The following is a 21,476-nucleotide window of genomic DNA, read 5'->3' as shown; positions in this document are numbered from 1 at the left end:
TCAAGCAGGTTGGCATAAGCATAGATATTGGGATTGGTCAGCAATGACAAAAGGTAAAGGATATGATGTTAAAGACAACGTTAAGTTTGCTATAAATTGTTACTGGAGTAACACTGAGGGAGGAGGAAACCATACACATCGCGTTTCAGGGTATACGCAAACAACGGGACAAAGTAAAGACTACATGCCACCTTACATGACAGTTTACGCATGGTATAGAATTGCTTAGTCGTCATTTTCAACTTCTTTAGCATATTCGTCAGGAGTTGTCTTATATTTGTTAGGAACTGTCTTTGAAAGTATACCACCTTGAACTTTGACAAGTTTGAAACGAGGTCTGACAATAGTAGTTTTATCTTCTGCTTGCAGTGTGTACATTTTGCCATGTTTGCCTAAAACTTCATAATATTCTCTTGTATACTTTCTTCTATTTTTACGAACACGAACGTGAGTACCTGTCGGGTTCCCATTGTTGTCATAGTCAATAGTATTTTCATATGGGTCGCGTTTAGGTATTTCTATTTTTACTTTGTCACCTTTCTGAAGTTTGAAGCCCGGCATTCTTTCTTGTTTGTCTCTTTTGACTAAATTATTAAATATATAGTCTTTCTCTAAGTCGGGGTTGTTTTTCATTTCTTCGGGGGAGTGGTTTCCCAAACCTTTTTGTTTACGGCTATTGTAAATATTTAAAACTTGTCTCATCTTTGCCATGGAGAAGTGTCTATACTTGTCGTCATATGACATTTCATTTGCTTCACCACCTTGTGGTTGGTTTAAGTCTCTTAACATTTTTATACAACCGTCAATGACACCAAGAGCAGAATGGTTTTGGTCGACAATGAAATATTGGTTTACATTTTTTGAACGCAGATAGTTTTTTACATCATCTGATTTGAAAGAACTTTCACAGTCAGATGTCAGTTTTGTTGGATGGTATTTGTCAACGAATATTGTCAAAGCAGTTTTCACATCTAAAATATTTTTGGACCATAATGGTATGGCTTCACAGTATCTTGTGTTTTGACCGACAAATATTAGCCAGTATGGTGGTCCATCTGTTCTAACTCTCGGAATGTTTTCCAAGATATCCATAAACCAAGCATTTGGTGTTGAACTAAAGATTTTTATCATGAGTGCTTTCTTTGTCGCTTTAGAAACATAGGGGTCCTTGTTTGAATTCGTCATTTTTTAACCCATAAGAAATGGGTTTATTTGGCGCATTAGCAGGAGTTGCATCCAGATTTTTGCCCGCAGTGGGAACAATAGCCAGAGGTGTATTTGGAGTTGGAAGGAAGATTTTGAGTACATTAGGTATACTTAAAGAGAAAGCACAACCTATTATACAAACTGTACAGAAAGGTTGGGATGTAGCACGAGATGCAACAAATCTTATTCCAAATCCTGAAACAAGAGGAAAAGTTCAAGGATGGATGGACAATGTAGGAAGACAAGCAGGAAACTATTATAACAAAGCAAATGACTACTATAACCAAGCAGGACACTATATGGACCAAGGTGAAAGATTCTTTAACAGAGGATATAACCATGCACAACAGTGGGTAAACAATAACCAACCTCAACCACCTCAAACTTGGGGAATGTAAAATTTTTTACTGAGATGAAATGAACAATACAGCATTGAGACAAATGGGTTCAAGATGGATTTGTCGGCTTCCAGCAGTTACACAACGTGTTTGTCAAGTTCTTCCTATACACGGAAGTTTTAGACCGACTTAAAAAACCTCAACAACCAGTTGAAAACAAACCAAACTAAAATTTTTTACTGAGATGAAATGACCGAAGAAGTTGAAACGGTAGATTTGACACCACAAACAAAAAGTTCAGAACCATTGTCAAAACCCGTCAAAGAACTTACAGATGAAGAGAAAAATTCAATAATAGAAAGTGCCAGGTCTGGAAATACAAACTCTAACTATAAAGTCACTTTTCATAAAAATGGAACGGCAAGTATCTCAAAAAAGAAACAGACTCTCACAAATAAAATATTGAAGTCTGAAGGAGCTTTCGAGACAACAGATGGAAAAGTTTACTTCACTGACCAACAGTTCATTATAGAACATCTCATTGACTTAGAGTCGAAATATTCTAAACTTTACAACAAACACAAAAAGTTGAAAGGAAAACAAAAACAAATGGCATATGATATTTATGAAGATGTTGACGACACAACTGTTCCTGCAAGTGAAGTAAAGTCAGAGGAACCGAAAAGTGACGAAAAACCGATAGAAGAAGAAAAACCAAAAACTGAAGATAAACCAAAACAAAGTTTAGTTTCCAAACTAAACCAAGTCAACCTTCATTAGCTGGTATGGGTTGGCGTCAAAGACTTATGGCAGCAGGCGGTTATGTAAAGTAAAGAAAAAAATATTTTTTTATTTTTATAAAAATGCCCCCATATAGAATGGATAGAAAATCTGCTAGAATAAAAGCAGAGTTACAAAGATATGGTTGGAGAGTTTCGAAGAAGTTTAAATATAGGAAGGGAAGACCCATAAAAGTCTATGACAAATTGTCTGGTCTTCGCTACGAAATGGATTTGGAAACAGCACGTGCCAATTATCCAAACAGACTAGAGAGGTTAGAAGAAGAACGTCTTATGGACATGCCTTTCGATGTTAGTGAACCTCAAGTTGAAGGACACGACGGCTTTGCCAGATTCTACTGGAAACATGACGAACAATTGCATCCTTTGAGAAGGAAAAAAGGAAAAGGTGAAGACGCACATGCTCCCATGAAAGAACAAGATATGCATATGAGAAGTACCGTGAAGTTAGAAGTCAAATTACTTCTGGTCGAACCTTTACAGTAAACTTTGACGAAGGAAAGAACAAAGAAGGCTTCATGGGTGTACTTGCTGCCATACAAGACGGAAATAAGAAAGGACACAATCTCAGATTGACCATAACAGATTTGGATGGTCACATTTACTATGCATATGGCAATGTCACAACAGCTGCAATGCTTCTTGACGCTTTCAAGACTACAAAGAGAGAACAAATGGTTGACTCCGACTCAGACATTTTGAATGCAATTGAAGGAATTGCAAGTGTCAAGTTCGAATGGTACCAACCTAACCCTCAAGCAGTCAGACAACATGCTGGATACTTCCCCTTCAGAAATAAGTCTGACATTGACTTGACAAGGTATGGAATTTACAATTCAATTGAAACAATTGTCAATGAACCTTGCATTCTTACATGTCTCAGGAACTCTGGTCTTGTTACAGATGAGAAAATGAAGTATCTTGAGTCATGTGTGAAGACAAGGTACATTCTCAGAGGTCAATTGGCAAAAATTGCACCGTTGGCAAATGTCAATATCCGAGTCAACATACCTACAGCTAAAGGTTCTTCACATGACGACTATGTTGTTGACAAAGACTTACCATGGTTGAAGATTGTAATTGTCCACAACCACTTCATGTTGAACGAAAGTCTTACAAACCCATTGTTCGGAAAAGGCAAGTGCAACATTGTCAGAGCTGTAAACATTCTTTTCGAGAAAGGTTTGTTGGAACCAATTCCAGATGACAAGCTGACAGAAACTTTTGTACCAAAAGACGAAACAAACTTTTCATTGTTAGCAAGACCAAAAGTTGTTCCAGACAAAGTTCTAGTACAAAAGAAGTACACAGTTCCACAAGGAGTTGGTTGTTCGGATACCAACCTGAACCAGAAGAACTTCCAATGAGGTTGCAAGAACTTCAAGATGCTATAAACAAACTTCCATTGAGACATCCAATTGACGTCAAATTGTATTGGAGAGCATCTGAGTTAGGTCAGAAGGTTTTATATGAAACAGGTTGCTTCGACGATGTTTATGAGATAACAGGAGAAGTTTCTCAGAAGATAAGAGACTCACTTGAATTTCCACAAACTGGACCAATTGGTTGCGACAAGTTCGACTCAAACGAAAAGATATACTATGTCGACCTTAACGCTGCATACATGAGGTTTGTCCAATATATTCCGACTGGAATTCCAAACGAAGATGGTGAGTTCCCGGGAAGGAACTATACAGTTGGAAAAGTCATACAACAACTGTATGATATTAGGAAAGCTTCAAACCCCAAACTTGCAATGACACTCAAATTGCTTATGAATTCGACATGGGGATATTCCATTAAGAAACCTCAAGAGATGAAGAGTAAACATTATGAGAAGGTCGACAACTTTGTTGAAAGGTTTTCTCCTTTTGTTTTGAAGTACGAATTCACTCAAGGTCAAAGTGGCTTAGTAACCACATTAAAACCTATTGTCGAACATTGGTCTTACCCTCAGTTCGCAAAGGCAGTCCTTGACAACTACAACAAATTCTTCTCCGAAGTAAAATCCAAAGTCAAGGTTTACTATGAGAACATTGACGCACTCATGACGAACGAAGAAGGATACAACAAACTCATTGAAATGGGCATGGTCGGTGAGAAGATGGGTCAATTCAAATTGGACAAAATTTTCACCGAAGTTCATGCCCTCTCCAAGCGTAAGTACTGGGGCATACTTGAAGACGGCACAGAAATAAAACATTGCATGAAATAAAAACGTTTTTCAAAAAAGTGACATTTTTAAATTTTATTTGAACTGTACGCTGAGTTTGTTGGAGAAGACCGTTGGGAAACTTGTTTGTTAGATGAGAAATATGAAATGGCATACCATTTTAAAACAATATATTTTTACATATATTAAATGCTTCAGGTTGAAAAACAAAGAACAAAAGTAGCAGATACAAAACCGTTAGACTATATCTATACAAATGCTGGTAGGACTATTTCAGATGAAGAAATTTCATCCCGAGCATACAGGTTTGACTATCCAGTTCGTTGGCTTCAAAGTCCTTCAGATGCAAAGGCAATAGGATTTAGAAGAGTTTTGTTTTCAAATAGAACTAACGCGTTTATGTTCGCAGTATATTTTCATGGGCAGTATAAAGGTTCTGATGGTCTAATAGACAAATTTGACGAAATGAGAATCTTTACAGTTCGTTCAGACGAAAGTCTTGAGAAAACTCTAAATGACTTTCAAACTCAAATGAACAAATACTATTGGGAATTTCAAGAAAAATACGACTCTTTACTAAATGGAACATACTATCTGAAACTAGAATATGACAAGATGAACTCCACCGTTTCATTTCAAAAGATCGAAATTAACCCTCCAAGAGATACAGAGTTTTTATTTTGGAAAGTAGACAAACGTTCTTGGGCACAATTTCTTCGGTTACTAAACCAGAACGAACCATTACCACCGATGGTCCATTTAAATTTATACTTCCACCAGCAGATTTGACAGTTTATAGAAACGTGTTTGACCCTCAAAATGTTATGTGCCATGCAAGTTTCAGTTCAAGCAACAATAGTTTTCTATGTATCGGTAAGGACTTTTATGACTTTGCTTCTAAATTCTACGAACCACCTAGTAACAGTTTCTCTGACTTTCAAGTTTGGTTCACAACAAATGGTGTGCAACATATAATACCATTGTACTATGACTTTTATCTCGAATTGTCTTTCATATACAACTACGGAAAAGTGCTGAAAAAGTGAGTTTATGTTAGCATGTTAGATCTCACCTCTTTTCTCACCTCTTTTCTCACCTCTTTTCTCACCTCTTTTTTCACCCGTTGAATTTTGTATAAAAACCAACCGCCGGAATTCCGGCGGTTGCTATATTCTTCACAAAATGCTTGTTTTGAGGTCGAGCCACTTTTGGCTCCACCGTATTCTTTCAACCAAAACTCATGAAATTTGGTCATTTTTCAGCAAAAATATATTTTAGGTGAAGAGGTGAGATCTAACCTGTTTTTTCACCTGTTTTTTCACCCGTTGAATTTTCATGAATTTCCTTAAGATAGAAAAAAAGTGAGTTAAAATGAGATGTTTACTGAAGGGGTCACTCGGTCACTCGGTCATTTAACATCCTTTAAAAAATGAGACAACATGACATTTTGACAACAGTCGGGAAAATGTCAAGACTTCTTCATCGTAACGAGTGTAAATGAACCAAAAATATATTTTATGTTAGCATGTTAGATCTAACACGTTTTCTAACCTCATTTCTAACCTCATTTCTACCATCGTAGAAAACTCTCGAAATTCATGAGTTTTGTGTGTTTCCTTAAGATAGAAAAAATAAAAATATATTTTATGTTAGCATGTTAGATCTAACCTCATTTCTAACCTCATTTCTACCATCGTAGAAAACTCTCGAAATTCATGAGTTTTGTGTGTTTTCCTTAAGATAGAAAAAATAAAAATATATTTTATGTTAGCATGTTAGATCTAACACGTTTTCTAACCTCATTTCTAACCTCATTTCTACCATCGTAGAAAACTCTCGAAATTCATGAGTTTTGACACTTTCACAAAAAACATAAAAAATAAAGTTAGTTTTTTTAAAAAAATATTTTTTATTTTTATTGTAAGAACATGTTAGCAACAACTTCACCAAACTCTTTAGTCATGAACCCAACATCTATGTTAGTAGAAATGAAAAGCTTCATTCCTTCTTCATATACTTTCGAAACAGAAATCCAGAAGATAAAGCAAGAACTTCTCCAAGGAGATTTAGATTGCACTGCAAAAGATGAAACAAATGAACAATATCTTTATGAAATGCAGGATATTATTGACCATCTACCTAAACTTCCTGAAATACAACAACAAAAGCTCACTATTCCAGAATTTGAAGAAATAGAAGTCAAAGCAACTGACTCGGTAGAAATAAAGAAGTTCATACGTAAGGTTAACTATGAGTTTCTTGGATTTCATTGCAACCACAAAGTCATGGACAAAGACTGCGATATGGTATATTTCATTGACATATATAAATCTGAAGAATTTAAGACCTACGACAACTTTGTTTCGTTAGTTGCAAAATGTGTATGGCAGATAAGAGATAAAGATAGAAGAGGTAAAGTATGGAACGAACAAATAAAACCAGCAACTTTTGAGTTAAAGAAAACCATTGACGCCTTAGTTGTTCTAGCAGGTCAAATTTCAATGTACAATGCTAAAATGAACCCACAATGTTCAAAATGTAAAGCAGCAATGAGGAAATATAACTACTCCGTCAAAGAGATAGAACGTATGCGAAACGACTATGCTGACTTAAAGAAAGAAGCAGAGAAACCAGCAGAAGATAAAATGGACATGTTGACATTTCTGAACAAAAACTATCCAACTGCTGACGATTTCCTTCTTTCAGATGTCAAGAAGAAATATAAAGATACATTCAATATTGTGAAAACTTTTGATATCCTTCGTGAAGAAATAGAAGCTACAAAACTGTTTAAAGTCATGAACCATCGCAACATATACCATGTAAAACGCTTGTAAATAGTTATGTTAGAAAAAGTGGTTAGAAAACGTGTTAGATCTAACATGCTAACATAAAATATATTTTTGCTGAATTCTGTATAAAATTCTGAGTAAAATGGCATATGGAACACATACTTTTTCAGTAAGGACATATGGGGTAGAAAAGAGGTGAGAAAACGTGTTAGATCTAACATGCTAACATAAAATATATTTTTGCTGAAAAAAATGACCAAATTTCATTATATAACTGTTATGAGTGACGAAGAGAACTTTGACACTTCGTAAAAAAAATCCCTGAAATCATATCTTTTATACAAAATTCAAGAGGTGAGAAAAGAGGTTAGAAAAGTGGTTAGAAAACGTGTTAGATCTAACATGCTAACATAAAATATATTTTTGTCTGATTTACGCTCATTACGATGAAATCATGACAAAACATATACGATGAAGTTCATTTCCTGTGTTGTTGTCAAAATGTCATGTTGTCACCATTTTCAAAAGGATGTTAGTTGACCGAGTGACCGAGTGACCTGGTGACACCTAAAAACCATCTACCCTAAAATATATTTTTGCTGAAAAAAATGACCAAATTTCATGAATTTCCTCATATGTTTGCTACCCGAGGAAAACCGAGGGTAGAGATTCCGTACGAAAATCGTAAAAAAATGACCAAATTTCATTATATAACTGTTATTTTTTTACGAAGAGAATTTTGACACTTCGTCAAAAAAATCCCTGAAATCGTGAAAAAATGACCAAATTTCATGATATAACTGTATTTTTTTTACGAAGAGAACTTTGACACTTCGTCAAAAAATCCCTGAAATCGTAAAAAAATGACCAAATTTCATGAATTTCCTCATATGTTTGCGACCCGAAGAAAACCGCGGGTCGAGATTCCGTACGAAAATCGTAAAAAAATGACCAAATTTCATTATATAACTGTTATTTTTTTACGAAGAGAACTTTGACACTTCGTCAAAAAAACCCCTGAAATCGTGAAAAAATGACCAAATTTCATTATATAACTGTTATTTTTTTACGAAGAGAACTTTGACACTTCGTCAAAAAATCCCTGAAATCGTGAAAAAATGACCAAATTTCATTATATAACTGTTATTTTTTTACGAAGAGAACTTTGACACTTCGTCAAAAAAATCCCTGAAATCGTAAAAAAATGACCAAATTTCATTATATAACTGTTATTTTTTTACGAAGAGAACTTTGACACTTCGTCAAAAAAATCCCTGAAATCATATCTTTTATACAAAATAAAAAAAATAACGTTAGTTTTTTTAAAAAAATATTTTTTATCTTGTATGTAAAGACAGAAAAATGACAAACACTGAGTTTGAAACAGTTAGAAAGATAGACAATGACACCAAATTGGTTAGAATAGGTGATTTAAACGTAAGATACTCAAAGAAATACAAGAAATATTCTTTGTCAGACATTATATCTCCATCTGGAAAGAAAACACACGACTGGGTTGGAATTGCTTCAACTCAGAAAATTTTGACAAGAAATCCTGAGCTTATGATATCAGTAGCATTTCATGGAACAAGAGCATATCTCATCGACAAAAGTCTTATACCAATAGTTTTGTTATGGTTAGACCCAGTTGTTGGATATAACTTCATAACATATGGTTCATTCGATACGGAACGTTGCAGTGAAGGCTTACTTTACATCGTTCAGAAACCGAAGGACTTCAATACAAAGAGATATAAGATAGGAAGAACATATAATATAACTCAAAGATATGACAGTATAGTCAATAGAGTCAAGGTTGTGTTTGTTAACGATATGAGAGCTGCTGAAACAGAACTGCTTGAAGTTTTTGAGAAAATGTATGGTGCTCCCACGAAAGGTAAAGAAACGTTTGAAGTAGATGAGATAGGTAAAGCTATAAAATTATTTGACGAAGTTGCTGAAAAATACATGTAAAGCGTTTATTTTTGGTCTTTTGTGAAAGTCAGGAAATAACGCTAATTTTTTATAAAATATTTTTTTATTTTGTATGTAAAGACAGATATGACAACAACAGAGAACACAACAACTGCTATCGTTCATGAAGCCATAAATGAAGAATACGAGTGGGTTCAGTTTAACAAACAACTCCGTCTCATTCGTTCGGTCAAAGACGATATGTACCAAATGCAAAGTATTTTGACAGCATGTTATGCTCCAGATACTAAGCTTCCTAAAGACTGGTTTAGGAACCAAAGCACTATTGAACTTTTGAGCGAAGCACAGCGAGACAGACTTTTTTCTGAAAACAGTGAAGAACAGCGAGTAGGTAAAAAACCCCAGTCGCCAAAACTCTATGAAAACAGTGAAGAACAGCGAGTAGGTAAAAAAACCCAGTCGCCAAAACTCTATGAAAATCGTGAAAATTTGCCAAATGGTTTGAGAGGCTGGTATGTACATAGACTTCTTGTAAATGCTGTTGCAATGTGGGCTTCGCCTCGTTATGCTTGGTATATTTACAGACTTCTTGACGAAATTCATAGACAAGAACGTGAAGAGCTAGAGAACAAGCTTGAAGCAAAAGACAAAAACATTCAGAAAAGAATACCACGTTCGGTACCAAAAGGAAAGGAAAAGAACTATAAGTATATGATTTATACTGAAGAGATGGAAAATGAAGAAGACAGAGATATGGTTATGTTGCATTTAGTCAGAAGAAACAACAAAAGCTTTTACGACCTTGCTAAGATTTACAAATCTGACAGAAATTGGTTCTATCGCGAAAACTTACCGATTTCAATGACACCAAATGATGATGTGAAACAAATAGTTCAAGATACGTTACCTCAAACACACTATGATATTAAAGGTTGTACAATACTTACCTTCAAAGAAGATTTGCCGCTACTGAAAGAAAAAATAACAGAGTATTTTGACAACTTCAAACAAGCAGAGTAAATGAACCATTTATTTTTCAAGCTTGACTTCAGATGGCTCAGGTAGCTCTATAAGGTAAATTGTCTTGTCAAATCCTTCTGGCATTCCGAGTCCTTCCATCCGACAGGGAAAAAATTTCCCGACAACTGGAAAAAAATTTCCCGACAACTGGAAAAAAATTTCCCGACAACTGGAAAAAATTTTCCTGTTGTCCGTCCGTAAACCATTCAAATTTTCGAAAATTGAGAACTTTTTGGTCGAACGACAGAAAAAATTTTTCCTTCCGACAGGAAAAAATTTTCCCGACAACTGGAAAAAATTTTCCTTCCGACAGGACACAAACGGATGACTGACGTTCCTCTTCCTGAATGTCTTCCAAAGCCAGAAGAACCGACAGCCCCAGCACCACAACAGACTAAGACCAAACACTTACATTTTTTACGCTTGACCTTTTACAATTTGAACTTTGTTTGCGTAGATATGAATTCTGAAAGAAGTATGAGGGTCTTGTATGACTTTGTACTTCTCCCATAGTTCATGTCTGTCAAACTTACCTGCCATGGACTCTTTCATAAGTTCCATGAAATCGTCTTCGGACAATCCGGGGAAAAGTACAATGTCAGTAAGTATTCTCTTTACATCCTTACTTAAACTCTTTGCTGTCTGTACACAAATGACAACAGAGATGTTAAAGTGTCTGAGCTTCTTAAGAATTCGACACATGTCTTGTTCTCTATTCTTTAACAAAGGATGAGAAGCAAAGTCATCTAAGATAAGAAGACATCTATGAGGGTATATCTTCCAATCGTAAGATTGCAATTTCTTCGAAATGTATTCTATCTCTTTCTGTTTGTTTCTGAAGTGTTTCTTCTCTAATATTCTCTGCATTTCCTCATTTGGGTCTTTAAACTTCGAATTTATATACTCATTTATAGCATTGTACTTCAAAACCCTTCTTTGGTACTTCTTTATCCAATCTAACAACTCAGAGTCTTTTATACATACTAACTTAGACTTCTTTATAATATCTTTGAACGAATTGACGGTTTGGTCAAATTGACCAGAAGTACTACAAATGACAACTAACTCATAGAATGGGTTCTTCTCATCTAGTTCTTGTTGTTGTGCAGCCATTTTAAGATAAGTGAAAGTCTTACCCGACCCAGGTGGTGCAATTAGACCTGTTATACCATTCTGAGCAAATAAGAACTTGTCATGTATGGGTTTTATCTGAGCATTTTCCAACTTCCTCTTGTTCTTATTTAAAACATTCTCAAATTTTTTGTCAATGTCAGCAAACTTTTTTTCTAACATATTTTTAGAAAAATTAAAATTTTTATCTTTTAGAAAATGTCTAGCGATTTCGCTATCTATATTCGAGATAAACTTTTCGACAGCAAAACATCTGTCGACCATAAAATCTTACATAGTGTAAACAAGAAAGGTGAATTTGTTCTAAAGTTCTGTTTCTGGGAATATGACAAGAACCATAAAACATTAAGCAGAGCAGTCTTAAAATTTGTCAATGACAGACTTGTTGACAGAGATGACGCCTCTTGGAGAGATGAAGTCCAACAAAACTTCTTAGAATGCAAAGAAGACACATGCGCTGTTCTTGAAGATGAAATAGAAAACAGAATAGAAGAGCTATTAAAGGACAAAGAACTTTTACAAAAATATGGTTCTGAGAAGTTTGACATAACTCCACCAGAAAGAAGAAGAGAGAAAGAAAGAAAAGAAAAGTAGAAGAAGAGAAGAAAGAACCAGAGCCAGAGAAGAAGAAATTTGACATGTAAAAATAAAATTTTATTTTTAGAACATTTCTGGGTCAATGTCAATGTTCTCTTCCTCTTTAGGAGCAAACACTGGCTTAGACTCTAAAATCTTTTTACCCAATTTACCTTGAACTTCTACAACTTTAGACTCATAATATTCATAGTCGTCTGCTTTCTTTGGTTCATAAGGTATAACAAGTTTGTATGCTTTGCCTTCTTTAAGGTTTGAGAACCTTCTGTCAAAACTTTCTTTGACTGCTAACAAACCTTCTATGTCTAAGTCTTCAAATTTCGCACCATTTTTAGTCACAATAGCAAACTTAACTGGTTCGATGTTCCAAACTTTGCTGAATGAAGACTTTTCAAAATGGTAGAAGTAAACATTCAAATATGTGAATGGGTCTAGTTCTTCTTTGACTTCTGTCATGTACTTGTTTACTGAGATGAATTTCGTCATCTTTTCTATCGGATAAAAAAATATATTTTTTTTTAAAATTTACTCAGAAAAATTTTTCTTTGTATATACACCATTCTGTACGTCTAAAAGACTTTTGACATTTGCCAAGAATGTTCGTTTAGACGCTGTCATATAACCATATTCTTGACAATATTGTTTATACGAATCGTACAATGACCTTTCATCTAATGACACAAAGTCAGTTTCATCTATGAACAGTTCATATACACTCTTGTTTGCTTCTAACAATGTTTGTCTCTCTTCGGTATGTGGAATTTGTCTTGGATTGAACTTAGAAATATCTAATGTCATGAAATATGAGAACAAGTGGTTGTAAAAGTCAGATGTCAAAGTTTCTGACAAAGCGTCAAAATATTCTGTATCTTGCATATGAGAATCTGACGTTCTGACAACTACATATCTTCTGTCAGAACTTTCTAACTTCATCGGAACAGCATTGTTTGAAACCATAACGAAGTTTGCAACATTTTCACAAACTCTTTGGTCTTTATATTTTCTTTCAACAACTCCAACTTTGTCTGTTATAAGACTCTTCAAAGCATCTGAGTTCAAAACTTTTGTTGTATCTATACTTTGAAGTTCGTTACATACTATAAGTTTCATATTCTCTATTGAAGAGTTAAATTTACCGCAGATGTTTTCTAAGTTTGTCATATTCGGATTCGAATAGCCCTCTAACAGTTTGCATAAGATATCTGTAAAGAAAGTGTTCTTACCTGTTCCTTGTTTTCCAATTATAATGAGAGCAGTTTCATTTTTAGCACTTGGATGTTGTAAGATGTTTGCAAACCAACATAAGATATACTCATAGATCTTTCGTTTCCATTGCATATAATTTCTTTGACATGGTCTAACCAAGCTTCTATAATATTTTCTTTCCATTCTACTTGTTCGTATTTATATCCAGTGAAGATAGAATAGAAGTTTGGAGAAGGTGTATAGAACTTTATACCTCGAACTGAAAAATCTTCTAACTTTGACAATAAGATATCCCAAGCATCTAACATCTTCATGCCAACTTGTACAACTTTTATTTTCTTAAGTTTCTGTCTACATTCTTGTTCTGAAACTATTGTTGCTTTAGGTTTGTTAAAGACTACATCCCATTCTTTCATAACATAACATTCTGGGGCAGAGTCAACATAAATGACTAAACGTTTCAAATTCTCGACTGCTTTGTTATAGTCTCGAAATGGACACATATTTCTGAATGTTTGGAAGTCATAAAAATCTGAAACATCTATTCTGTACATTTTTATAAAAATAAAAAAAATATTTTTTTTATTCTTGAGCTATTTGTTGCATTTGTTGTTCTTGAGCTATTTGTTGTTGAAGTTGTTCTTGTAATACAATACTTTCACCAGTTGCATCTTCCAATTCGAAACTTTCTGCCGTCATTGACAAATACATAGGACATAAAGTTTTACAGGAACAAAGTTTGCGTCAACTAAGGTTAATGTTTGCTAAAGTGTTTGAGTTTACTAAAGCTGAAAACTCTGCATTCGAATGAACAATAGGCAAACCAGCAGAGAATGTGTTATTTATACGCATAAGTATCTTTTGGTCATAGTAGTTTCTGTCGACATTCGAATAACACTTTGAACCTAAGTTTGAAACAATATATAAAATAGGTGTACTTAAAGTCAATGGAACAGACATTCCTTGTATGACACCTTTTCCTGTTATAGGAAATTGTTGGTAGTAAAAACCAGATATAAGTTTTGTATTATAGCTCATATTGTTTATAGTAAACTCAGTCGGACATCCAAACATAATGAAACCTGCTCTAGTTGCAGCACATTTTACACCCGTACTTAAAGTATTAAATAAGTCAACAAAACCTGTTGGTGGTATATCTGAGTAAGTATCTTCAAAGGAGTATTTTTTACCATTCACAACAATAAAATCTTCTGGTGTCAAAAGAGCAAAACAGGCTTTAGTCGTCATTGTGTTTAAAGTTAGTTTACAATATCGTCCTTGAGGACTTTGTAAGTTTGTTGTTATAGAATTATATGACTCAGGGTTTTTAGTCGTAATAGTATAAACCATTGTGTCTTCTGCCATTTACTTAGCAAATAAATTTTAATGAAATGTTGTGGTCGTCAAATATTTTTATAACGTCTGGGAAACTATATTTTAAGTTCAACGTTTCACCTCCTTTCATAACGTATATCTTGTCAATGACATTATATGAAACACCACAGCAACTAACGTCGGGTTCTATTTCTTTGATGTTTATATCGTCTGCCTCTGTCAAAAGTTTCAATAGTTCTTTCAAAACTTCATGAGGTGCAATGACATATGAGTTCACTTTTACAGGGTTGTGTTCGACCAAGTTTAACATTATACCTAAAGCTTGACAAATCTTCTCCTGAGTTTGAAGTTTGTCTTTCAGTTGTTGGTAGTCGTTTCGAATATCTGCAACAGAACTTAAGTCTCTGCTAACTTCAGGGTATGTTGGTTGTTCTTTTACAGGAACTATTGTTATACCATCTTCGTCCTCGTATGGTTTCCCCACTTCAACATCTCTGTCTTTGACATTGACAATAACACTTTGACTGTTTGTTTGAGTTGGTGAATTTAACTTCACATCTGCCACCGCCATTAAACCTTTTGAAACACTTACGCTTCTATTTTTCGGAAATGACATTTTACTTAGAATAAAAAGATGGACGTATTCGAGTATCTCTTCGAATTGAAGCAAAACAAAGTTTACACACACAAACAATACAAATACATTGACAGAATAGTTCTTTATACAAACAATGGAAAATGTTATAGAATAGCAGTCTTTGCTGAACCAAAATATTTTCATAAAGCAAAGAAAGTTGGTATAACCGAAATGGTGAAAGTTCTTGAAGCAGACAAAAATATAACAACAAAACTGACGATATTTCTAAAGGAAAGTTTATAATACAATATTATGTCAAAACTGGCGTACTGTCAATATTTGACGGAGAGAAGTCAGTTCAAGAACAACTTACTGACCTGCTGCCAAAATCTGCTCGATGGAAGCTGTCGTTATGCCAATCTGAGGAGCCCCAGCAGGTTTCATCGAACGAATCTTCAAAAGAGCATCTTCCGTGAAAAGTGCTATTGGTTTTGTAAACTTCTTTGCTTTCAATTCATCTGGACCGTCTCTGTCACCAGTATATTGTATTTGAACTGTACCAACAGTTGAAATACCACCCATAAAGTCTTCTGAGTCAGCAAATGGAATGCCAAGCCAAAAGTTTGAACGGTCTCCATTTGTATATTGAGTTTTTTGACCTCCTGTATGAGTCCATACTTTCACATATGGCATAATAGAACTTTGCATTTCAGGGTTAATGGTTGTTGTGAAGTTGTTGTTAAAGTTCATAGCATCTAATGTCAAGTTGTATGACCTCATATCCTCAACTGTAGAATATTCTTCTCTTGGATAATATTTGCCATCTATGTTTATATGATATTTAATACCGGGGTTGTAGAAACAAGAATAGTCATTTATAGTTCGTCTGAACAGTACAAACATAGTATCTGCATGTTTCATTGCAGTTGTTAAGGCAATATCTGTTCTTGCACCTGGGTCAGCACTTTGGTTTCCAACTTCACCTGCAAAGTCTTTGACAGATATTTGGTGTATAGGGAACATAAGTGGAACTGCAATATATTTGGCAGCTAAAGCATTTGAAATATCTGGGTCCAACATATAGACTGCAAGTCTGCTTTCTATTCTCTTGCATTCAAATTTTTCGCATGTGAACTTAACTGGGTCCCAAGCAGTTCCAGCAGCATTGAAATAATAGTTTACTTCAGTGTTGAAGTTTGAGAAACCAAAGTCTAAGTCAACTTTGTCTTTGCAAAAGTCACAGAACTTGGCTCCACCAGTTCCAGCTACAGTAAGAGTGAATGGGTCTTGTGTTGGTGCAATGACTAAGTTATTTTTGCTTGGAGTAAGTTCGATAGAAATTTTTCCTGCCCAGTTTGGCAAGTATCTTAAAAACCTGAAGATGAGGAAAGATGACAAAGGAACTCTAAGTTTCAGTTTTACTTTAGTGACAGCATTTCCATCTGAACCAGAAAGGTTAACATAAACTCCTGGAACGTTAGGGTCAAGTCTTCTTATTTTCTCAATAGTTGCATATTGGTCTGTTTGTTCTCTAGCTTGTGGTTGTACTGAGTTTCTCAAAGCGAACCATTCATAGTTTGCCCATGTTACTGTTTGAACTAAGTCAGAGTTAGAATATATCTTATATCCCATGAAAACTTCTGGAGCATATTGGTATCCGACATAGAAAATTCCATTGCAACCTTTCTTGTCAGACAACTTGGCAGAAGGTTTTATTTCAATGTCTTGTTCCACGTATAAGAATGAGTTGTCAATAGAAATAATATGAAACCTGTCGCAAGCAATATCTACTGTTGTTGAAGAACCTTCTCCAAACTCACCTACATTTCCATAAGAAACAGCAGTTGTATATTCGTAAGTTCCAGGAACTATTTCTGACCTTCTAATGGCATTGTCGCATTCGTTATACCATTCGGAAACATTTCCGTTCATGGCATCCAAAACTGTTGGCGTTATATTCTGAGCGGCGTACATTTCATATGGGTAAAAATATAGAATAGTTGGATTTATGTGTCATAATAGAACCCACTCGGACCAAGCTTTACTTTCTTCCTGACTGAGTTTTTAACTCTTCTTTTTCCTTCATTGCCACTACTTTCACTAGATGAAGTTACTTCTTCACTATTTTCACTTTGTTCTACTCTTCTTCTTTGGTGTCGCTTTTGGTAACTTGCCCTCTGCTTCAAGTTGTTGCATCTTTGCCTCATGTTCACCTAGTATGTTGTAAATTTCCCATGTCCTTTTTGCCTTTGGGCTCTGGTCGCCCATCTCAGGTAACCTATATCCTAGAAAGATTTTGTCATAGTTTGTATTTGAGTCTTCGCGTATTGTTTGCATGACTCTTTCCTGAGTTTCCGGTTCAAGCTCTTCAAACAGAGCTTGTCCATATGGAATAAGCTCGTTTCCAAATATATGTTTTTGTAGCCATTCTGGTTTTCTTTCCATGTTACCAATATATCTTTTGTGAATGGGAAAGCTTTTACCCAATGTTTCAGGCTTGCGTCATTTATTTCTGTAGTTGGTTTTATTTTGTCAAGGAACATGTTTTTCAATACTAACATTTCATTTGGTACTGTCCATTTGAGTTTTCTTAAATATTCATCCCTTCTCGGTTCATTGTCTGCAAAGTAAGTTTTTATGACATTTTGTAAACTTTCGTTTGCAAGGTCATGTACAATAGGTTCTCTTCCTTCTCTCCCTAACTTCTTTCTAAACTCTTCACCAAATATACCATCTTTATGGTTCTGTGTAGTTCTTTGAGATAAATTTCTAGAACGTCAGGTGTTATATTTCCATCAGCCATGTTCATTTCATACTGGTCCAAAATATCTGCATGTTTCATATCTTTCAATGGCATTAAAGCCGCGCTGAAAATACCAGCTATATCTGGTTCACCATTCACTTCCATTGCGTCTACAACTTCTTGGAATTGTGGTTGTAAGTTTATGAACCACCTATCCGGGTTAGCTTTATGACCCCATCTCATTGTAGTTCCATAGTCTGCAGAAACAAAAGTAGGTTTGTTTCCATATTGGCTAGGTTCTGAATGAACTTTAAACAATGTTTCATTTCTATATGTTTTGTTGAAATTTAACCTTTTATTTTCACCGAGTTCAGCCAAAGATTGAACGTTATATGGTCGTAAGTAAAAAGGGTTATTGTATTCGCGTACATTTTCTTTCAGTACTTCCATTCTATGCTGAATATTTTCATCTGGTGTTGGAGTCTTTTGTATGTCGGCAAACATTTTTCGATATTTTTCTACTCTGTCAGCCGAATTTTTCTTAGACTCTTGGAAAGATTCCATATTCACCTCATAGTCTTGTTGAGGGTCAAGATTTTTCGGCTGTTCCAAATCTTCATCTAGTTCTGTGAAGTTAGTTTCCAAAGGAGGGACTTGTTCGTTTCCTTCAGGCTCTTCTAGCTGTTGTTGCTGAACTATTTCTTCCATGTCTGGTTGTATCTGAACTTCTTCCTGTGGAGTTTCTTGTACCTCATCTGCTGGCATTTCATATATTCCGAGACCGTTTTTAAAAAGTTCCCTATCTAAGTCATCCGGACTCATAAACCTTTCTTCTTTCGTTCCGTCTCTATTTTTTACGCGTTTCATGAAGAGAGTTGAATTGTCATTTAGCTCTGACACCAAATATCTCGGAGTAAATTCAGTCATGTCATTTGGATGATATGCTATTAAATCATATCCCTTAGCGAGCTTGTATTTTCCAGGTTTGAAATTATATCCCATTTGGTGCTGAGCCATAAAGCTAAATAGGTTCGGGTCAGTATTTCCTTCCTTGAACTTTCTAATAGCTTCTTTATATCTGTCACTAAAGTCAAGAGTATCTGGGTAACCATAGTCTTCTTTAAGCATTTTTAAGAAATCTTGGTTTCCTTGTTCTCTACTTCTTTTATGTCCTTGCTCTGTTTGTGGTTGTTGTTGTGCAGGGTTTTGAACTGTTGGTTGCTGTGCTGGTTGTGGAGGTGGTTGTTGTGCTGGTTGTTGTTGTTGTGCTGGATTTTGAACTGTTGGTTGTTGTGTTGGTTTTGGTGCATGCTTGTGTCTGTGTCCATGTGACGATGTAAATGTTTTAGGTAGTCCTGGTGCAGGTGCTTCTCTTGGAGGGTTTGGTGGTATATAAGTTCCACCAGCTGGCACATATGTTCCATCTGCAGCATAATGTCCTACCTGACTTTTCGTTTTTAAGAAAGCATTTACTAGGTCTGTTTTGGTCTGTTGTAACTCTTTTTCTTGACTTTCCACAACAGTTGCTCTAACGGCGTCATAGGCACTTTGAACTGCCTGTCTCGTTGCTGCATCTGTTATTTTCGTCATATTTTTGTGCTACTTCTTTTAACTCTTTGTCGAAACCTTCAGACTTCAGTTTTCTTTCCAGATGAGAAGTCGTTCACTTGTTTCACCTTACTATGAAGAGCTTCGAAGGCGTTCTTAAAGTCAGCATTTGTTAAAGCTTCATTTGAACTGTCTTCATCCGCTTGTATTTTTGTCTTATTGACCCTATAAGTTGGGCTGCTTTGGCGTTGGCTTGGGCATCTAACCAGTCATTGTTAGCTTTTATATATTCTGCGCTTTTCATTGCCTTTTGCATGGCTGCGTCGTTATTTTTACTTTCTTGTGCTAAGTTTTCATACTGTACGGTTTGGTTTTGCAACTGTAAAAGTTTTTCTGCCTTTACATTTGCTTCAACTTCTTTTTTATACTCATCGCTATCCATATATGTCTTCAGGGCTTTTTGTTTATCTCTTCATCTTTCAGTACTTTATATTGAGTAGTATGGTTTTTCAAATTTATAACATCTGTTCCATTTTTGCTACTTCTGCTGCTTTTTCTGACACTTTTTTCGCATATTCCTCTGTACTTAGTTCTTTCAGTTGTTCTTCTTTCTTCTTTTTCTCTACGTTTAACTCATTGAGTTTCTTTGCGTGTCTGTCATATTCTAGTTTCTTTTCGTTTTCACTTATTTGCTTTGTATGTCTATGTTTGACTTTTTGACATCTGATATTTTGATTTTTGAGTGAACTCAAATTCATTTGACTTTGAGGGTTATAGGCTGTTCCGTCTGCAGCTCCACCATAGCCTGCCATTTTCGCTAAAAGTGCGCTCTTAAACCTCCACTCTGTGCACCAAGAACTCGGTTTAAAAGCATAGGATTGCTTGACATTTGTTGCAACATAGTGGGGTCATTCATTATTTGTTGTTGCAACTGTTGTTGTGGTGTCAGTTTTACAATATTTTAGGTAGAAGGGTATATCTAACCCTCTTTTCTAACCTCATTTTTACCCTCTTGAATTTTCATGAATTTCTTCGTAAAGACTTTTGTTAAGACTTCTTCGTAAAGACTTTGTAGACTTCTCTTCGTAAAGACTTTGTTAGACTTCTTCGTAAAGACTTTGTTTAAAGACTTCTTCGTAAAGACTTTGTTGAGACTTCTTTAAGTTCGTAAAACTTGTCAAGACTTTCATCGTAAAGACTTTTGTTGAGATTTCTTCGTAAATGACCCTAGTAGTATATTTTTGGTGTAAATTTCATGAAAATTCAAGAGGGTAGAAAAGAGGTTAGAAAGAGGTTAGATATACCCTTCTACCCTAAAATTATATTTGGTGTAAATTTCATGAAAATTCAAGAGGGTAGAAAAGAGGTTAGAAAAGAGGTAGATATACCCTTCTACCCTAAAAAATATATTTTTGGTGTAAATTTCAGAAAATTCAAGAGGGAGAAAAGAGGTTAGAAAAGAGGTAGATATACCCTTCTACCCTAAATATATTTTTGGTGTAAATCTTTCATGAAAATTCAAGAGGTAGAAAAAGAGGTTAGAAAAGAGGTTAGATATTACCCATTCTACCCTTAAAATGATATTTTTGCGTGTAAATTTCATGAAAATTCATGAGTAAAATGACAGATGTTATAAATTAAAAGAGACCTTCAATCCGGTTTGATCAGTGACTCTTAAATTTTGCTACTCAACATCAGGCATAGAAGCACAAGTCCTGGAAGCCCACTACCCTTTTTTTTTTTTTTTTTTTTTTTTTTTAAGTTAAATGAAGGAAATTACAAAATTCAATTACATAATTTAAGATCGTTGAAAATTCCAAATGAATTGTTAGATACGTATATGTTAGAAATATATGAATTTGTTATAATTCTCCAGATTATATTTTAGAACATTTCGAAGAATTTTTAGAGGGATTTCAAAGAAAAGAATAATTATAATAGACTAAAAAATTATTATTTTATTTTATTGTGAATTTTAAATTGTCACTTTTAAGTGTTACTCCCTATTGAAAGGTACTTTTTGGGTGTCACTTTTTCGCGAAATTCTTATAGACTCGCATTGAAACATCCAATAGTAA

At 34.9% G+C, this 21,476-nt stretch overlaps 13 protein-coding genes and 4 pseudogenes across 17 annotated transcripts, besides 3 other annotated features; 9 read left to right on the top strand and 8 right to left on the bottom strand.

Annotated features, from left to right (window-relative positions):
* Positions 1-17,027: part of a mobile genetic element that runs on past the window's edge.
* On the bottom strand, positions 994-1,185 carry TVAGG3_0674170 (uncharacterized protein; the record flags this gene model as incomplete). Its single annotated transcript, XM_051242518.1, has 1 exon — positions 994-1,185. A coding segment is annotated over one exon (192 nt), but the record flags the coding sequence as incomplete, so codon positions are not given.
* TVAGG3_0674160 (uncharacterized protein) lies at positions 1,203-1,604 on the top strand (the record flags this gene model as incomplete). The annotated part of the gene is made up of 1 exon (XM_051242517.1): positions 1,203-1,604. One exon carries the CDS (start codon positions 1,203-1,205, stop codon positions 1,602-1,604), a length of 402 nt encoding a protein of 133 aa, XP_051089104.1.
* TVAGG3_0674150 lies at positions 1,794-2,377 on the top strand (annotated as a pseudogene). The gene has a single exon. A coding segment is annotated over exon 1 (584 nt).
* On the top strand, positions 2,552-3,504 carry TVAGG3_0674140 (annotated as a pseudogene). The gene has a single exon. A coding segment is annotated over exon 1 (953 nt).
* On the top strand, positions 3,721-4,559 carry TVAGG3_0674130 (annotated as a pseudogene). The gene has a single exon. A coding segment is annotated over exon 1 (839 nt).
* TVAGG3_0674120 lies at positions 4,917-5,563 on the top strand (annotated as a pseudogene). The gene has a single exon. A coding segment is annotated over exon 1 (647 nt).
* TVAGG3_0674110 (organellar and viral DNA polymerase type B) lies at positions 6,446-6,929 on the top strand (the record flags this gene model as incomplete). The annotated part of the gene is made up of 1 exon (XM_051242516.1): positions 6,446-6,929. A coding segment is annotated over one exon (484 nt), but the record flags the coding sequence as incomplete, so codon positions are not given.
* On the top strand, positions 7,106-7,354 carry TVAGG3_0674100 (organellar and viral DNA polymerase type B; the record flags this gene model as incomplete). The annotated part of the gene is made up of 1 exon (XM_051242515.1): positions 7,106-7,354. The coding sequence occupies one exon, from the start codon at positions 7,106-7,108 to the stop codon at positions 7,352-7,354; it is 249 nt and encodes an 82-aa protein (XP_051089102.1).
* On the top strand, positions 8,672-9,236 carry TVAGG3_0674090 (organellar and viral DNA polymerase type B; the record flags this gene model as incomplete). Its single annotated transcript, XM_051242514.1, has 1 exon — positions 8,672-9,236. A coding segment is annotated over one exon (565 nt), but the record flags the coding sequence as incomplete, so codon positions are not given.
* Positions 9,830-10,264, top strand: TVAGG3_0674080 (uncharacterized protein; the record flags this gene model as incomplete). The annotated part of the gene is made up of 1 exon (XM_051242513.1): positions 9,830-10,264. A coding segment is annotated over one exon (435 nt), but the record flags the coding sequence as incomplete, so codon positions are not given.
* On the bottom strand, positions 10,682-11,131 carry TVAGG3_0674070 (protein of unknown function, DUF4106 family; the record flags this gene model as incomplete). The annotated part of the gene is made up of 1 exon (XM_051242512.1): positions 10,682-11,131. One exon carries the CDS (start codon positions 11,129-11,131, stop codon positions 10,682-10,684), a length of 450 nt encoding a protein of 149 aa, XP_051089099.1.
* TVAGG3_0674060 (P-loop containing nucleoside triphosphate hydrolases family) lies at positions 11,156-11,557 on the bottom strand (the record flags this gene model as incomplete). Its single annotated transcript, XM_051242511.1, has 1 exon — positions 11,156-11,557. A coding segment is annotated over one exon (402 nt), but the record flags the coding sequence as incomplete, so codon positions are not given.
* TVAGG3_0674050 (protein of unknown function, DUF4108 family) lies at positions 12,056-12,475 on the bottom strand (the record flags this gene model as incomplete). The annotated part of the gene is made up of 1 exon (XM_051242510.1): positions 12,056-12,475. The coding sequence occupies one exon, from the start codon at positions 12,473-12,475 to the stop codon at positions 12,056-12,058; it is 420 nt and encodes a 139-aa protein (XP_051089097.1).
* TVAGG3_0674040 (Poxvirus D5 protein-like family) lies at positions 12,515-13,150 on the bottom strand (the record flags this gene model as incomplete). Its single annotated transcript, XM_051242509.1, has 1 exon — positions 12,515-13,150. The coding sequence occupies one exon, from the start codon at positions 13,148-13,150 to the stop codon at positions 12,515-12,517; it is 636 nt and encodes a 211-aa protein (XP_051089096.1).
* On the bottom strand, positions 14,565-15,101 carry TVAGG3_0674030 (protein of unknown function, DUF4106 family; the record flags this gene model as incomplete). Its single annotated transcript, XM_051242508.1, has 1 exon — positions 14,565-15,101. One exon carries the CDS (start codon positions 15,099-15,101, stop codon positions 14,565-14,567), a length of 537 nt encoding a protein of 178 aa, XP_051089095.1.
* A 1,132-nt stretch (positions 17,028-18,159) lies between the features above and the next one.
* TVAGG3_0674010 (protein of unknown function, DUF4106 family) lies at positions 18,160-18,978 on the bottom strand (the record flags this gene model as incomplete). The annotated part of the gene is made up of 1 exon (XM_051242507.1): positions 18,160-18,978. A coding segment is annotated over one exon (819 nt), but the record flags the coding sequence as incomplete, so codon positions are not given.
* Positions 18,979-18,980: 2 nt separating this feature from the next.
* Positions 18,981-19,274, bottom strand: TVAGG3_0674000 (protein of unknown function, DUF4106 family; the record flags this gene model as incomplete). The annotated part of the gene is made up of 1 exon (XM_051242506.1): positions 18,981-19,274. The coding sequence occupies one exon, from the start codon at positions 19,272-19,274 to the stop codon at positions 18,981-18,983; it is 294 nt and encodes a 97-aa protein (XP_051089093.1).
* Positions 19,275-21,161: 1,887 nt separating this feature from the next.
* Positions 21,162-21,454: a mobile genetic element.
* Positions 21,455-21,476: part of a mobile genetic element that runs on past the window's edge.

This window comes from Trichomonas vaginalis, chromosome III, assembly GCF_026262505.1.
Source record: "Trichomonas vaginalis G3 chromosome III, whole genome shotgun sequence".
NCBI classification, from domain to species: domain Eukaryota; phylum Parabasalia; order Trichomonadida; family Trichomonadidae; genus Trichomonas; species Trichomonas vaginalis.
Note: the sequence above shows the minus strand (reverse complement) of the source record. Positions and strands in the feature narration are given on the sequence as shown.